This window comes from Balaenoptera musculus, chromosome 7 (assembly GCF_009873245.2).
Source record: "Balaenoptera musculus isolate JJ_BM4_2016_0621 chromosome 7, mBalMus1.pri.v3, whole genome shotgun sequence".
NCBI classification, from domain to species: Eukaryota; Metazoa; Chordata; class Mammalia; order Artiodactyla; family Balaenopteridae; genus Balaenoptera; species Balaenoptera musculus.
In genome coordinates, this window is record NC_045791.1 from 20,240,705 (window position 1) to 20,259,297 (window position 18,593).

General features: G+C 36.1%; 1 protein-coding gene across 1 annotated transcript in view; it reads right to left on the minus strand.

The window, feature by feature from the left end:
• The window catches only part of DARS1 (aspartyl-tRNA synthetase 1), a 67,352-nt gene that overhangs the window by 10,064 nt on the left and 38,695 nt on the right, over positions 1–18,593 (minus strand). The window contains exons 6-10 of the mRNA XM_036858103.1: positions 17,096–17,176; positions 16,036–16,095; positions 13,110–13,221; positions 12,113–12,247; positions 9,701–9,848 (exon numbers count right to left, since the gene is read on the minus strand). Of these exons, the coding sequence (XP_036713998.1) occupies positions 9,701–9,848; positions 12,113–12,247; positions 13,110–13,221; positions 16,036–16,095; positions 17,096–17,176 (536 nt within the window). The remainder of the gene's footprint in view (positions 1–9,700; positions 9,849–12,112; positions 12,248–13,109; positions 13,222–16,035; positions 16,096–17,095; positions 17,177–18,593) is intronic.

An 18,593-nucleotide genomic window follows, 5' to 3' on the forward strand; every position in this document is an offset into this window, starting at 1 on the left:
AAGGAGTTGATCAATCCAGTCAGTATCTGGCAAACTTCAATAACCTCTGAAAAACTCAAAAATGGTATAAGAAAGTGGGTTTCTATTTGAGTAATTGTGGTTTACTCAATGCATTTAAAATTAATTGTAGCATTAATGCACAGAATAAAATGACTTACAAGCAATTTTTGTTAGCAGTAGCTAGAGAATGGGTAAATGACCATTCTGGTGAATGTAGTGGTAGTCCTGCACCTGGTCTTTCTTGTGGCATTTCTAAAAGAGCTCCCCACAAAGATCCACCTTGTTGACTATCAGGTAAAAGCACATATTCTAGAGGAAATAATACCCACAGGACTAAAAAAAAAATGCCGCCAGAAAGTGTAGAGTCTGCTCTTCTAGGGGAAAGTGCAGTGAAACACAGTATATTTGTAATAGATGTTCTGTTCCCCTGCACAGAGTTCACTGCTATACTGCCTATCACACTCTAATGAAATATTAGAATGCTTTAGTAAGACATGTACAAAGTTTCAAATAAATACATTAAGTGCAGGGCTTCCCTGGTGGCAGAGTGGTTAAGAATCTGCCTGCCAATGCAGGGGACACGGGTTTGAGCCCTGGTCCGGGAAGATCCCACATGCTGTGGAGCAACTAAGCCCGTGCGCCACAACTACTGAGCCTGCACTCTGAGCCTGCGAGCCACAGCTACTGAAGCCTGCACGCCTAGAGCCCATGCTCCGCAACAAGAGAAGCCACCGCAGTAAGAAGCCCGTGCACCACAACGAAGAGTAGCCCCCACTTGCTGCAACTAGAGGAAGCCCACGCGCAGCAACAAAGACCCAACTCAGCCAAAAATAAACAAATAAATAAATTTATTTAAAAAAATACATTAAGTGCAAGAAAAGTTGATATTTACTCAAACGTGGGTGTTTCAATATTCACTTACATAACAAATCGCTGGCCACAGGCGTTCGTTTCTGCAAAAGTCCCCGAGTCAATAATGTGTTAAAATACATTTGTATATTCTTCTGTGAGAGATAAGTACTAATGATAAACAGGGGAGGGATAGGACAAAAGCCAGATAACCCAGTTTACAACTGACATAGAAACTTAAAATTCCTAAATGCTATACAGAAGATAGAAAGAAGGCTTTTATTTCCAAGTTGCCATGTTAAGTCTACTGATAAAGCCCAGTGATAATGGTGTCTGAATCTATAATTTCTAAGTAGAGATTTGATTTTAATCCCAAGGGCCCAATTCATGCTTGGTCTGTTGTTACAAAAACCAAAGTGGAAATTTCATATTCCAATATTAAGTAGCGAAGATGTCAATACCTAAAATAAATGAGTTTCACAAACCTCCTTGAATTATAAATGTAAAAAGAAAATGAGAAAAGCTCTATTCCTTCATTATAGTTTCAAAAGATATTTTGTTTTATAGGGAAACATCTGTCATTCTGTTGACTATCTGAATGAAAGTTGCTTAAAATAAACTCCACTGAAATGTTTCAGAGAACAAAGGTTAAAAGAAAAGGCTGGGAGGAGTGGCCAAGATCGTAGAGTAGGAAGACCCTGAATTCACCTCCACCCATGGGCACACCAAAATAACTATTTACAGAGCAACTATCGATGAGAACAACCAGAAGACTAGCAGAAGAGATCTTCTACAACCAACGATATAAAGAAGGAACCACAAAGAGACGGGTAGGAAGGACAGAGATGTGGCATAGTCAACAACCACACTCCCAACGTAGGCAACCAACAAATGGGAGGATAATCACAACTGCAGAAATTCCCCCCAAGGAGTGAGAAGTCTGAGTCGTATATTGGGTTCCCCAGGCTGGGGATCCTGCACCAGGAAGACAAGCCTGCTAGAATGTCTGGCTTTGAAGGCCAGTGGGGCTTGCATCTGGGAGAACTGAAGCCCCATAGGAAACAGAAAATCCACTTAAAGGGTGCATGTAAAATCTCACATGCTCTGAGACCTGGGGCAGAAGTGGTAACCTGAAAGGAGACAGGGTCAGACCCACTTGCTGATCTTGGAGAGCCTCCTAAACAAGCAGAAGGCAACTGGGACTCACCCTGGGGACACAGGTGTTAACAGCAGCCTTTTTTGGGAGCTCATTCTATCGTGAGGACACTGGTGCTGGCAAGCGCCATTTTGGAATCCTCCCTCTAGCCTGTTAGCGCAGGGACCAGGCCCGGCCCACCAGCCAGTCAGCACTAGTCCTGGGAAGCCCCAGGCCAAGCAGCCAACCACACAAGGATAAAGCCCCATCTACCAGCAGGCCAGTAGTAGCTGTAGACCCCTTTCCTCCCAAGCCCCCAGCCACCCTAGGATCTGGCCCTGCCCACAAGAGGGCCCAGGGTTGGGCCCTGCCAAATAGTGGGCCAGCACCAGTCCTGGGGCCTGTCCTGCCCACCAGTAACCAGCAGGCTCTGCACTAGGCAGCGCTTGGCAACCCTGGGCTGGGGGCCAACCAAGCCTACCAGCATGCCCACAGAAGTCAGCCCTGCCATAACAGAAGGGCCTACACAGCTCATAAAGCAGGCACCCCCTAGAGCATATCACTCTGGTGAACAGAGGTGAGTGTGCTGCTGGGCCCTATACGATGTCTCCTACATAGGGCCACTTCTCCAAGATCAGGAAACATAATCGACCTACCTAATACATAGAAATAAAAACAGAGAATCAGGCAAAATAAGGTGACAGTGGAATATTTTCAAAACAAAGGAAAAAGATAAAACCCCAGAAGAAGAGCTAAGTGAAGTGGAGATAAGCAATTTACCCAATAAAGAGTTCAAGGTAGGGAATTCCCTGGTGGTGGTCCAATGGTTAGGACTTGGTGCTTTGACTATGGGGGCCTGGGTTCAATCCCTGGTTGGGGAGTTAAGATCTCATAAGCCATGCAGTGTGACAAAAAAAAAAAAAAAAATCAAGGTAATGGTCATAAAGATGCTCAATTCACTTGAGAGAAGAATGGATAAACACAATGAGAAGTTTAACAGAGTTATTAAATATAAAGAAGAACCAAACAGAGATGAGGAATATAGTAACAAATAAATACACTAGAAGGAATCAACAGTAGATTAGATGATACAGAGGAACAAATTAGTGAACTGGAAGACAAAGTAGTCTAAACCACTCAAGTTGAACAGAAAAAAAGAAAGAAGAATTAAAAAAAATAAGGACAGTTTAAGTGACCTCTGGGACAAAATCAAGCACACTAACATTCACATTATAGGGGTCCCAGAAGGAGAAAAAAGTGGCAGAGAATGCATTTGAAGACACAATAGCAGAAAACTTCCCTAACCTTGGAAAGGAAACAGATATCCAGGTCCACGAAGTACAGAGAGTCCCAAATAAGATCAACCCAAAGAGGTCTACACCAAGTCACAGTGTAATTAGGCAAAAATTAAAGATAGAGAATATTAAAAGCAGCAAGGGAAAAGTAACTAGATACATACAAAGGAACTCCTATAAAACTGTCAGCTGACTTTTCAGCAGAAACTTTGTAGGCCAGAAGGGAATGGAACCATATATTTAAAGTAATTGAAGTTAATAAACCTACAATCAAGAATACTCTTATCTGGCAAGGGAGGCTATCATTCAAATTTAAAGGAATGATAAAGTGTTTTACAGACAAGCAAAAGCTAAGAGTTCAGCACCACTAAACTGGCTTTGTAAGAAATGTTAAAGGGACTTCTCTAAGTGGGGAAAGAAAGGCCATAACTAGGGAATTCTCTGGCGGTCCAGTGGTTAAGACTCCACACTTCCACTGTGGGGGCCTGGGTTCAATCCCTGGTCAGGGAAGTAAGGTCCCGCAAGCTGTGCAGAGCGGCCAAAAACAAACAGTCAAAAGGCCACAACTAGAAACAGGAAAATTACAAAGAAAAAATCTCATTGGTAAAGGCAAATATATGGTAAAGGTAGTAGCTCAACCACTTATAAGGCTAGCAGCAAGGTTAAAAGACAAAAGTAGTAAAATCATCTATATCCATAATAAGTAGTTAAGAAATACACAAAATAAAAAGATATAAAATATGATGTCAAAAACATTAAATGTGGGGGAGGAGAGTAAAAACGCAGGGCTGTTGAAATGCATTTGAACTTGAGAGATCATCAACTTAAAATAATAACGTATGTACATAGGTTGCTGTATATAAACCTCATGGTAACCATAAGCCAAAAATCTATAACAGATACACACACACACAAAAGAGAAAGGAATTCATATTAACACTAAAGATAGTCATCAAATCACAGGGAAGAAGAAAGCAAAAAGAAGAAAGAACAAAATAGAAATACAAAAACAACCCGAAAGGAAGTCACAAAATGGCAGTAAGAACATACCTATCAATAATTACTTTGAATGTAAATGGACTAAATGCTCCAGTCAAAAGACACAGAGTGGCTGAATGGATAAAAAAACAAGACCCACAAATATGCTGCTTCCAAGACTCACTTCACATCTAAAGACACACTCAGATTGAAAGTGAGGGGATGGAAAAAAGTATTCTATGCAAATGGAAATGAGAAGGACATTACATAATGATAAAGGGATCAATCCAACAAGAAGATCTAACAATTATAAATATATATGCATCCAACATAGGAGCACCTAAATACATAAAGCAAGTATTAACAAACATAAGGGAGAAATTGACAATAACACAAAACAGTAGAGGACTTTAATACCCCACTTGCATCACTAGACAGATCACCCAGACAGAAAATCAGTAAGGAAACACTGGCCTTAAATGACACATTAGACCAAATGGACTTAATAATAGATGTATATATATATAGAACATTCCATCCAAAAGTAGCAGAATGCACATTATTTTCAAGTACACATGGAACATTCTCCAGGATAGATCACATGGTGGGCCACAAAACAAGTCTCAGTAAATTTAAGAAGATTAAATTCCTATCAAGCATTTTTCCCGACCACATGCAATGAGACTAGAAATCAACTTCAAGAAAAAACCCTGCAAAAACCACTAATACATAGAGGCTAAACAATATGGTTCTCAACAACCAATGGGTTAACGAAGATATGAAAGAGGAAATAAAAAAATACCTGGAGACAAATGAAAATGAAAACACATCAATCCAAAATCTACAGAATGCAGCCAAAGTAGTTCTAAGAGGGAAGTTTATAGCGATGCAAGCCTACCTCAGGAAATAAGAAAAATCTCAAACAAGCTAAACTTACACATGAAGAAATTAGAAACAAGCAAAACCCAAGGTTACTATATGGAAAAAAGTAATAATGATCAGCGTGAAAAATAAATGAATTAGAGACTTAAAAAAAAAAAAAGGAAAGATCAATGAAATTAAGAGATGGTTCTTTGAAAAGATAAAATTGATAAAACTTTAGCCAGACTCATCCAGAAAAAAAGAGAACCCAAATCAATATCATCAGAAATGAAAAAGAAGTTACAATCAACACCACAGAAATACAAAGGATCGTTAAGAGATTACTATGAATAGCTATATGCCAATAAAATGATCAACCTAGAAGAAATGGACAAACTCCTAGAGATATAAAATCTCCCAAGACTGAATCAGGAAGAAACAGAAAACATGAATGGACCAACTAACTATGATGATATTGAATCCGTAATAAAAAAAAACTCCCAACAAACAAAAGTCCAAGACCAGATGGCTTCACAGGTGAATTCTATCAAACATTTAAAGAAGAATTAACACATATATTTCTCAACCTATTCAAAAAAAATTCCAGAGGAAGAAACACTTCCGAACTCATTGTATAAGGCCGGCATCACACTGACACCAAAACCAGACAAAAAAAGAAAATCATATGCCCATATCCTTGATAAACATAGATGCAAAAATCCTTAAAAACTAGCAAACTGAAGCCAACAATACATGAAAAGGATCATACATCACGATCAAGTGGGATTTATCCCAGGAATGCAAAGATGGTTCAACATCCACAAATCAATCAATGTGATACACCACATCAACAAATTGAGCAATAAAAATCATATTATCATCTCAATAGATACAGAAAACCTTCTGACAAAATTCAATATCCATTTATGATAAAAACTCTCAACAAAGTGCATACAGAGGGAACATACCTCAACATAAGGCCATAATGACAAGCCCAAAGCTAATATTATATTTAATGGTGAAAAGCTAAAAGTATTTTCTCCAAGATCAGGAACAAGATAAAGGTGCCCACTCTTGCCACTTTAATTCAACACAGAATTGCAAGTCCTAGCCACAGCAATCAGACAAGAAAAAGATATAAAAGGAATCCAAATTGGAAAGACAGAAGTAAAACTGTCACCGGTTCAGATGACATGATACTATACATATAAAATCCTAAAGATGCCTCCAGAAAACTATTAGAACTCACCAATGAATTCAGTAAAGTTGCAGGGTACAAAATTAATATACAGAAATCTGTTGTGTTTCTATACAATAATATTTAACTATCAGAAAGAGGAATTAAGAAAACAATCCCATTTACAATTGCATTACAAAGATTAAAATATCTAGGAATAAATCTAACCAAGGAGGTAAAAGACCTGTAGTCAGAACACCATAAGACACTGATGAGAGAAAGTGAAGATGATACAAACAAATGGAAAGATATACCATGTTCATGGATTGGAGGAATTAATATTGTTAAAATGACCATACTACTCTAGGCAATCTACAGATTCAATGCAATCCCTAGCAAAATAAAAGTGGCATTTTTTTCCACAGAACTAGAACAAATAATTCTAAAAGTTGCATGGAAACAGAAAAGACCTGAACAGCCAAAACAACCTTGAAAGAAGAACAAAGCTGGAGGTATCATGCTTCCTGACTCAAACTATACTACAAAGCTACCATCATCAAAACAGTATGGTACTGGTACAGACACACAGATCAATGGAAGACAACAGAGAGCTCAGAAATTAACCCACACTTATATGGTCAATTAATCTACAACAAAGGAGGCAAGCATATACAATGGGGAAAAGACAGCATCTTCAATAGATGGTGGTGGGAAAACTGGATAGCTACTTGTCAAAGAATCAAACTGGACTTTCTCACACCATATACAAAAATAAACTCAAAATGCATTGAAGACCTAAATGTAAGACCTGAAGCCATAAAAGTCCTAGAAGAAAACATAGGCAGTATGTTCAATGACATTGGCCTTAGCAATATTTTTTTGGATCTGTCTCCTCAGGCAAGGGAAACAAAAGCAAAAATAAACAAATGGGACTACATTAAACTAAAAAGCTTTTGCACAGTGAAGGAAACTATTAACAAAATGGAAATGCTGCCTACTGAATGGGAGAAAATATTTGCAAATGATATATCTGATAAGGGGTTGATATCCAAAATATACAAATTACTCATACAACTCAACATCAAAAAACCAAAAAACCCAATTTAAACATGGGCAGAGCATCTGAGTAGACATTTTTCCAAAGAAGACACACAGATGGGCAACAGACACATGGAAAGATGCTCAATGTTGCTAAACATCAGGGAAATACAAATTAAAACCGCAATGAGATATTATCACCTCACACCTGTCAGAATGACTATTATCAAAAAGACAACAAATAATAAGTTTTGGTGAGAATGTGGAGGAAAGGGAACCCTTGTGTACTGTTGGTAAGAATGTAAATTGATACAGCCACTATAGAGAACAGTACAGAGGTTCCTCAAAAAATTAGAAATAGATACGATCCAGCAGTTCCACTTCTGGATATTTTTCTGACGAAATAAAAACACCAATTCAAAAATATATATACACCCCTATGTTTACTCCAGCATTATGATTACAATAGACAAGATATGGAAGCAACCTAAGTGTCCATTGACAGATGAATAAAGAAGATGTAGTGTATATATACACAGTGGAATATTACTTAGCCATAAAAGGAATGAAACCTTGTCATCTGCGACAACATGGATGAATCTAGAGGGTATTATGCTAAGCGAAGTAAGTCAGACAGAGAAAGACAAATACCATATGATTTCACTTATATGGGGAATCTAAAAAACAAAAGAAATTAAGAAACATAACAAAACAGAAACAGACGCCACAGAGAACTAGCAGACCACAGTGGAAGAAGGGGGTTTGGGGGATGACTGAAATAAGTAAGGGGGATTAAGAAGAATAAATTTCCAGTTCTAAAAAAAAAAGTCATGGGGATAAAATCTACAGCATGAGGAATATAGTCAATTATATTGTAAAAGCTTTGTATGGTGACAGATGGTAACTAGACATATCATGGCGATCATTTTGTAATGTACAGAAATATGGAATCACTGTGTTGTGCACTGGAACTAACATAGTGATGTAGGTCAATTACACCTCAATTTTAAAAAATGCATCAAAATGTTAATGATGGTTATCTCTGGGGGGTGGGATTATGGGTGACTGTTAATCTTTACTTTATGCTTTTCTTCCTAGCTGTCTGCAATAAATACGTATTGCTTGTATTAATAAAATCAGAAAGAAAACAATAAATGTCATTAGGGGAAAAAAAGGCTGTCTACAATTAAAATTGGAAAATACTGGTGCTATGCTACAGTATTTTTATAAGATCAATGATTAATTTCTATGTTCTTGAAATTATTCATTATTAGACTTGCAATGGCGTAAAAAGTTTCAAAATATTTTTGAACTCTTTAAGTATTAATGAAGCATATCCAAATACATCAACTAACAGTTAAATCAGTGGTCTTCAAATAGAAATTTCAAATAGTCCTTTGTCAGCTATCAAAGTGCTAGATAAATCTGTTATATCCAACTTAATACTTGCAGTACTGTCACAAGTATGGCAAAAAGAAAAAAAAAAGAAAAGACTGTCTTGATCCTAGTTAACTTGCTTTCCATCTTTTCTTATTTTCTCTATTGTAAACATTATCACAAGTAAACAACTTTCAATGTCCTTTTGAGTGAGAAACTATCTGCCAGTTTAGAGGGTGTACCTGAAGTGAACATTTTACACAATTCAATTTTCTGAACACCCAGAACATGCCTAATAATTTTCTATAAATGTGTCAATTCACCAGGCCCAAATAAGCTGAAAGTCCCTTCAGTATACTAGTTTCTAATCTCTACTGAGCACTCATTGTAATTATAAATTGATCTAAGAATTAACATTCCTGACACAGGCTTAATTTACACAGATTCAGTAAAGATTAGAAACTAAAAGACTAAAGGGACTCTTGACCTCTGAGTTAAGTAGTAATATTATCGTCACTTAAAACAGCAGAGGAAACTGAGGCACAGAGTTAACTTGCACAACGCCCACACAGACAATAGCAGAGTTGGGATTTGATCCCACAGCCTGGATCTAGCTGAATCCAAGCTCTGAACCCCATACTACCCCCCAAATAATAAAATGCTATAGAAGTAACGTATGCTCTATTTCTGAGAAATTCAGGATGTCAATATAGAGGAAAAAACAAATATAGTTAGGGAATTCACGATCTGGTAAACTCCTCCACGAAGATTAGGTTAACTAGCTGTAGTCCCAACTGACTAGGATTCAGAAGTTACTATTTCGAGTGTGGATTTTTTCCACTAATTAACTGATCAACTAACTGGCAAGTCTTTTTTTACCTCTTCCCAATAAAAACTTAGTTTACATATTTCAGAATTGCTTTACTTAGAAGAACTTAAACTGATTTGAAAATTATATCCATCTAAGGCTATAAAATATATATTTTTTACCTTTCTTGAAGTCCTTTGAATATTTGTACTAAAGTGTCAGCAATTTCTTCCACAACTTCATGGTAATGGTAATTAAAAGCCATTTCAATATCCAAACCAACAAATTCAGTTAGATGTCTGTGGGTATTAGAGTCTTCAGCTCTGAATACTGTAACATTAATAAAAGAAATGCATAGTACATGTTTTAAATTTTGGAGAAATTGGGATTCAAATATCAAATCCTATTTACTAGTACTCCAATGGCACTATTTTCATTATCATTATAGGGTTGGAAAAATCTAAGATAAGACATCTGTTTCAGCATTCTCATGGACAGCAAGATCATTACAAATTCCTACAGTCACATAAAAGCTGTAACAAATGTAAAGTAATAAATGAGGCTCGTGAAAATCCCAAGGGAATGCAAGATCCTGAAGTGCCTTCTCAATAATTAAAATAGATTCAATATAGTGAGTTCTCAATTTTATTAAAACTGGACTCAAGCTAAATGAAATCTGTGCAAATGAAGTAACATTATACACACTCCAGCCATTACCTCAGTCCAGTTCTTATTATCCTCACTGGACTTTCCTCCTTTCCAGTCTTCCTGACTCTAGCTCTGCTCCATTTTTCATATCACTGCAAGACTGATATTCCTATAACACATCCTTGCTCAGTAACTTACAATGGTTCCCAAATGACTACTGTAACGAGACATAAAATGACAAAATATCTAAAACCTTTATGCTTTCATAATTTAGTCCTACCCTGTATTTCCCATTTCTTAATATTAACTAGTCTTATTTTTATTTTCTCCCATGCACTTTACTCATCCTGCTTCCTCTGACTAGAATGTCATCTCCATTGTCTATCTCCCACTCTTCTCCTTAGAACCTACTTCAGTATGAATTCTCTTTTTTTTTTAAAACATCTTTATTGAAGTATAATTGCTTTACAATGGTGTGTTAGTTTCTGCTTTATATCAAAGTGAATCAGTTATACATATACATATGTTCCCATATCTCTTCCCTCTTGCTGAATTCTCTTTTATGGTGACTCTAGCAAATTCCATCTTCTCCCTTTTTTTACACTATTTACACTATATAATTAACGCCAATCTGCTGATTGTACAGCACAATCTGATTTTTTGCTGTGAAAATCACTTGATTACTCCCTGTGACTGCTATATGTATGCATGTCTTATTCTGTCTTGGAAGCAGGGACAATGTTTATTCCCTTGTCACTCAAAGCATGGTCTGTCTGCAAATCAGCAGCATCAGCAGTACCTGGAAGCTTGTGAGAACTGCAGAATCTCAAGCCTCACCCCAGACCTACTGGTCAGAATCTGCATTTTAACAAGGTCCCCAGGTGATTCATGTGCACATTAACATTTGAGAAGTGCTGGTTGATTCTTCTTTTATGTACATGGAACCTAGAGCAAGGCTGTATATGCAGCAGGTGTTCAACATATAATTGTTTAATGAATTCAGAAAATTAAGAAATTTAATGATCTTCTCAGTTGCTCTATTAGCAGGTATTTAATTTTTATTAAGCTATCAAAAAACTTACATATATAAAGTAATTTGGTAAGTTTTAAAGAATGAAGTAAAGCTAGTTTTTGCTTATAATTAGCTTCATAAAAGAGTTTGCCGGACTTCCCTGGTGGCGCAGTGGTTAAGAATCCGCCTGCCAATACAGGGGACACGGGTTCAAGCCCTAGTCTGGGAAGATCCCACATGCCGCAGAGCGACTAAGCCCGTGCACCACAACTACTGAGCCTGCGCTCTAGAGCCCGTAAGCCACAACTACTGAAGCCCATGCACCTACAGCCTGTGCTCTACAACAAAAGAAGCCACCGCAATGAGAAGCCCATGCACTGCAATGAAGAGTAGCCCCCGTTTGCCGCAACTAGAGAAAGCCGCGCGTAGCAACAAAGACCCAATGCAGCTAATAAAAAATAAATAAATAAATAAATAAATAAATTAATTAAAAAAAAAGAATTTGCCACATGATTATGTGTCCATGTTTGACTTGTAACAACTATATCTTAAAAAACATGTTAATATAATCTATTAAATATCAGACATTTGTAGTAATTTCTAATGGACTTTAGCATATTATCAATACTAAGAACAGTATAAACAGTAATAGTAAAACAGAACAGCTTTGCAATAAAATTGGTAGTGAAGTAAACAGTGGCACATTTGTAAACTTACAACAGTAGTAAAGGAGCTATCAAGGACAACAAAATATATTATTTACAATGTCTACCTAAGTACCTTGTCATTTTTACCTCAAAGTCTGGTGTTTATGTAGTCAGCATATAAAAGGATTTAAGCTTTCAAAATGTTTTTATGTAAAACGTGTTTCTAAAACCATTACTATGGTACAATTAATGAATTTTCAGAAAACCGTAACTGCCAAAAACCTTACCTGGTCCAATACAGAAAACCTTCTCAAAATCAGCACAAATACACATTTGCTTGTACAGCTGTGGAGACTGAGCCAGGTATGCATTATTTTTAAAATATGACACAGTAAATACATTGGCTCCTCCTTCACTGGCAGCTGAAATGCAAACACGTTATAATTAACTGTAAGCTTATCAATGCAAACTTCCAGTAAAACGTTTATACTTCTGATTCAAGTATTTCACTAAAACAAAACAAAAAAAACTGGAAAATCAAGAATTGCAGAGAAACCATAATCTATATATGTCTTATACTTGATTCTAAACAGTTTATATTTAGGACAGACTTACTTCTTTGGCTATATCTCCATTTTACTTCTTTGGATATATAGGCTCTCTTTCTGCATCAATTTCAAATCTATTACAGCTACTTTGGAGTTGTAAAAAAATTTTTTTAAAGGAAAAAAGATATGAGATTCTTAATAATTTTCTAATTATCAATAATGCAATGTTCAATTTTTAATTTATAATTAAATTATAACATACTTTTTCTTGTTATTTAAGTAACTCTAAAAAGGTTAAATGGTTAAGAATGATTAATATAAGTTTCTCATGTAAGAATGAGAATTAATGAGATTTTCCCATCTGTAGTATTTAGTAATTTTACAATGTAGTTTATACAAAAAACGACTGCAATACCAATTAGAAAGAAACCTACATAAGGAAAGTAGTTTCTGGTGTACCTTACATTAATAAAAATACTGCTTCATGTGTTATTGCCTCATTTTATAATCATTATCACATAATGACTCCTGAAATAAGGGGATTTGGTATTATTGGTGTTAGTGATGTGTGATACTATATAGCATAGTCTTCAAAATAGTCTCATGGCAATAAACCTCAAGGGACACTTGGGATTCTCAAATTAAAAAACCAAAACCAAAACGAAAACCTAATATGAATCAACTTGGGGGAAAGCAATTTATTTTAAAAAACTAAGAGAAATATCTTAAAGCATACCTGAGATGATTTTAGGAGTTTGGATCTCCACAAAACCCTTGTTAATTAAAGTTTCTCGGAAAAGATGGCAGATGCCAGACTGGAAACGGAAGACTGCCTGACTAGTTGATGTCTATAAGACAATAATAAAACCTAATTAAATCAATTTGACACATTAACTGAGATGGAGTATTTTCTAATCAGGCCACCTGCCTGGAAAGTTCATAGAGAAAACAATTCATTATATGAGAGAAAAGTTAGGTTACATGACAATCAATATAAGGATATATCTTGGAATTTTTCATATTATAGAAGGAGAATGCAAATTTTGCCCTTTATTTCCAACCTCTCCAACTCTTGACTTTGCTAAACTGAGAGTCTATTAAAAAAACTGGTTTGGGGTTAAATTAGATAGTAGTTTAGACATAATCTAAGGTGTGTAAAAGCTTTCAAGTTACTTATATATAGAATGCTTCCCAAAATGTAAAGTCAAAGTAGGGGTTAAAAAGGTGAATGCTTACAAGGGCCAGACAAATAACAAATGGAATGAATGAATGGTACTTCCTGGGTGGTGCAGGGCACGGTAGAGAACAGAATGCTCAGTATAGAGTACTAGCTAATTTTGCTACATGGGCTCAGTATTGATGGGTTCACCTCCAACTTTTTAAGAAAAGCCATCTAGATTTAATGCGAAAACCCTCTGTTTTTCAATGATGGCAATGAATTTAAATTAAAAAAAAAAATGTGGGTCAAAGAAAAATACTCTTCAGGCCAAATTCTAGAGGCACAACCAATAACTTGTGTGAGCAAACAGCAAATACAGTAGGATGTCTAAGTACTGTGGCCAAAATTATGAAAAACCTGAGGTTTCTAGGCAGTACCAAAAGGACTTGATTATTGCTAGCCTTTTCTATATACTATAAATTAAAATGGAAAAGGTAAAAGCAGACAAAAAGCAAATAATCAGGGGAAACATGAGTGTACAATAAGGGCAAAAAGGTGGGAAAGAACTCTTAACGTGACAAAGCATTTAAGTTTTAGGTAGATTATTTAAGTAAAGGAGGATGATATGGTCAAACATTAAGAAAGAGAGATGACAGAGGAAAACATAGGCAGAACACTCTATGACATAAATCACAGCAAGATCCTTTTTGACCCAGTTCCTAGAGAAATGGAAATAAAAACACAAATAAACAACTGGGACCTAATGAAACTTAAAAGCTTTTGCACAGCAAAGGAAACCATAAACAAGACGAAAAGACAATCCTCAGAATGGGAGAAAATATTTGCAAATGAAGCAACTGACAAAGGATTAATCTCCAAGATTTACAAGCAGCTCATGCAGCTCAATAACAAAAAAACAAACAACCCAATCCAAAAATAGGCAGAAGACCTAAACAGACATTTCTCCAAAGAAGATATACAGATGGCCAACAGACACATGAAAGAATGCTCAACATCCTTAATCATTAGAGAAATGAAAATCAAAACTACAATGAGGTATCATCTCACACCGGTCAGAATGGCCATCATCAAAAAATCTAGAAACAATAAATGCTGGAGAGGGTGTGGAGAAAAGGGAACACTCTTGCACTGTTGGTGGGAATGTAAATTGATACAGCCACTATGGAGAACAGTATGGAGGTTCCTTAAAAAACTAAAAATCGAACTACCATATGACCCAGTAATCCCACTACTGGGCATATACCCTGAGAAAACCATAATTCAAAAAGAGCCATGTACCAAAATGTTCATTGCAGCTCTATTTACAATAGCCAGGACATGGAAGCAACCTAAGTGTCCATCATCGGATGAATGGATAAAGAAGATGTGGCACATATATACAATGGAATATTACTCAGCCATAAAAAGAAATGAAATGGAGGTATTTGTAGTGAGGTGGATGGACCTAGAGTCTGTCATACAGAGTGAAGTAAGTCAGAAAGAGAAAAACAAATACAGTATGCTAACACATATATACGGAATCTAAGGGGAAAAAAAAAAAAAAAGGTCATGAAGAACCTAGTGGCAAGATGGGAATAAAGACACAGACTTACTAGAGAATGGACTTGAGGATATGGGGAGGGGGAGGGGTAAGATGTGACAGGGTGAGAGAGTGGCATGGACATATATACACTACCAAATGTAAAATAGATAGCTAGTGGGAAGCAGCCGCATAGCACAGGGAGATCAGCTCGGTGCTTTGTGACCACCTAGAGGGGTGGGATAGGGAGGGTGGGAGGGAGGGAGACGCAAGAGGGAAGAGATATGGGAACATATGTATATGTATAACTGATTCACTTTGTTTTAAAGCAGAAACTAACACACCATTGTAAAGCAATTATACTCCAATAAAGATGTTTAAAAAAAAAAAATAAAAGAAAGCGAGATGACATTGGTTTTACTACAATGATGAAACCACTGAACTCTTTCACTTGCAACCAAACCAGAAAGGGAAACAGAAGACCTATGAGATTACTATATAAACCACCAGGGACAACTACTTCTTTGTTATTATTATTAACTCTGTGCTCAGATCAAATTCAAAGGGTTGAGGAATTAACTACTAATCTCCACCTGGTCGTTCTAAAATGTACACATAACTTCTTTCACAATTTTGTAGTGATATTAATGGTTATGTTTTCACTTGCTGACTACCTTGTTTGAAACAGGTACTACCTGGAAGCAAGACCATTTATTAGTTTCATGTTCCTTTGTCATTTTAACATGAAGCAAGTCAGTATATTGTGAACTATTACTCAACTGTCCTTGTTGCCTACAATTCTTTTTAGGGGAAGGGTCAGTCAGAAAGGTAAATTACTTCTTGCATTATCATATTGCATACAGGCAAATGACGATTTTTTCTATAAACCTGAGTCAGGTATGGTATCCTTGCCCACCTTGATTTTAGCACAATCATGTCACTAAATAAACAAATGAGGCATACCCTAAGATCAATGACTCTGTTGTCTAATCTTGTATCTTGGTTAACAGTAGCTCTTCCTTCCTAAAAAAAAGATGAAAAAATAGATTTTACTAATTTTTTTAAGGACACAAACAACACTTGCAGAAGCCATGTTAATTTTTAAGGAAGAATAGGTGTGTTCATGTTATACCCCCAAATCAAAGATCCAAGATACAAGAAGTGGAGCCAGAGAGAAGTTATTGTTAAAAGAAAGAGCTGGAAAGAAGAGAAATGAGAATGAAGTGAGGTTAATGCTTTTTTTCCACCTCCTGCCCCAAAACCCCTTGACTCATTACTGGGATATCAGAATAATTAACAACCGGCACCTTCACTGATCCCTGGATTTTACCTGCTGGTTGAAGAGTGAAAGAACAGATAAAAGCTGACATAGAACAGTGGTTCTCAAAGTATGTTCAGGGCACCAGTGAAGGTACCCGATACACTTTCAGGGAGTCTGTTAAGTCAAACCTATTTTTCATAATAATACCTTTTCACTCTCATTTTTTCCTGACTATATTGAGAAATTTTCCAAAGGCTTCATGATGTGTGCTATCACAACAGAATGAATGTAGAGGCAGATATGAAAATCTAATTGTGGTGTATTGAACCAGATATTACCAACAATGTAGACATGTGACTCAATGTCACTCTTGACACTAAATTATTTTTTGTTTTTGAAAAACTTTTCATAAAATGTTACTGTTTTTATTATTTATATAGGAATACACAGACACATAATCTAATTATATTATTTTTAATAATGTCATAAATATTAAACATTTTGTTTTAACTTCTAATACTGTAAATATTGATAGGTATACCTACAAAAACAAAAGCTTGTGGGGTCAATTATTTTTAAGAATGTAAAGGAATCCTGAGACCAAAAAGTTTGAGAATTGTTAATGTAAGAGTACGTTTAAATAAAAATGAAGCTCAAATCAATTCATAGGTACCCTTCCTACAAAGTAGCACGTCAAGTTTTCAACGTTTTGCAAACTAAACATACAGAGGAAACACATTATTTCAAAAGTGTAATTTTCACCTCTTCTCCTTCCACCTCAGGACGAACGGCATCGTCCAGCTGCAGGGGCAGGCGGGGTTCAGCTGAACTGATCACATAAATCTGAAAGTGAGAGATTACCAAAAATATCAAGAAACACACAAAACCTGTTATCTTTTGTTTAAAAAAAATCTACAGTTGACTTAACATGAGAAACAATGTTTGCATACATCTTTAACTGAAACTACTTGCTAAAATCAAAGATGGTACATGTTTTCTCATCTATAAAATGGGGATAATAATATTTCTTGTGTACATCCCTGGGTTGCTGGAATAGTCAAATGAGATAACATAGGTACAAATACTTTGTAAACTCTAAGGTGCATACCAATGTCTTAAATAAGTAATAACTGGAGTCGAGGGGTCTGGCTTAAGGCCTCTCTTTGTCACATAAAAGCTGTTGTTAGGCAAATCACTTTACCTAGCGCTTCAACAGTCTTCTGTAAAATAAGGTCTGCGGTAAGAATCAAATGGAATAATGAATAAGAAAACACTTTGCACGTCTGAGGAGCCATTAACAAATAAGTTATTATAATTGTTAACAGCATCTGGCCATTTCTACCACTAGGACCAAAGTCAGCTCAATTCTGCTGTACCTCTCTTTCCTTTCCTCATTCGTTTTCTAAATATCCCTCACTGCTTTCTTTCATCAAGTATGTTATAGCTCATTTCCTGCTGCTCTCCTGGTTGGGAGCTGCTGTAGAAGGTGTTCCTTTATGGTGTTAAAATCTCTCAATATTCACTCACACTAACTGCACATTTTAGTGCTAAAAAGCAGTTAGGTCATAAAGAATGAGCTTGGGTTTTTTTAGCCACTCTTAAAAAAACATGTTACCCTATTAGCTATTCCCAACTATGCCTGGAAAACCTGCTAAAGCGCAAGAGGGAAACAGACCTTATTTAGTTAATTCCAGAAAGGAAATTATTCTTCCAGTTGGTAAATCACATTTAGCATTCAGCTCAGACACTTCAAGAAAAAGTATCAGAATGATACTCCAGTCCTCTTCATAGCATTAAAATAGAATTATTTGTCACCACCCCCCTATACCCAAGTTGTCATGCTTCCCTTTGAGGAGTTAACAGAAACTTGATCTCCAATGCAAAGTTGGAGAACTGGACAGCTACCTCTTTCATTTTTCTAACTACTAGAAATTCATCATCTCCTTCATTAGGTCGTGAACGCTTTCATCCCCAGAACTTCACATAGTGCTTGGCACAAAGTATACACTCAGTAACTACTGGCTGAATAAATAAATGATAAAAAAGAGTCACTGCTTATTATAAAATTCTATTTAGTATACAATATTTTATGCTTTGTGAGATACTTTATTTTCATTCAGGCAAAATTTGTGGGTAAGCTCTTTAGGCTTTATATTTAACATTTATTAAGGTTGAACCAAATACTAGATAATTAGAATATTTAAAAAATACATTTACTTGCTCTACTCACTAAAATCTTATTTATTCAAGTGTTGAAAAA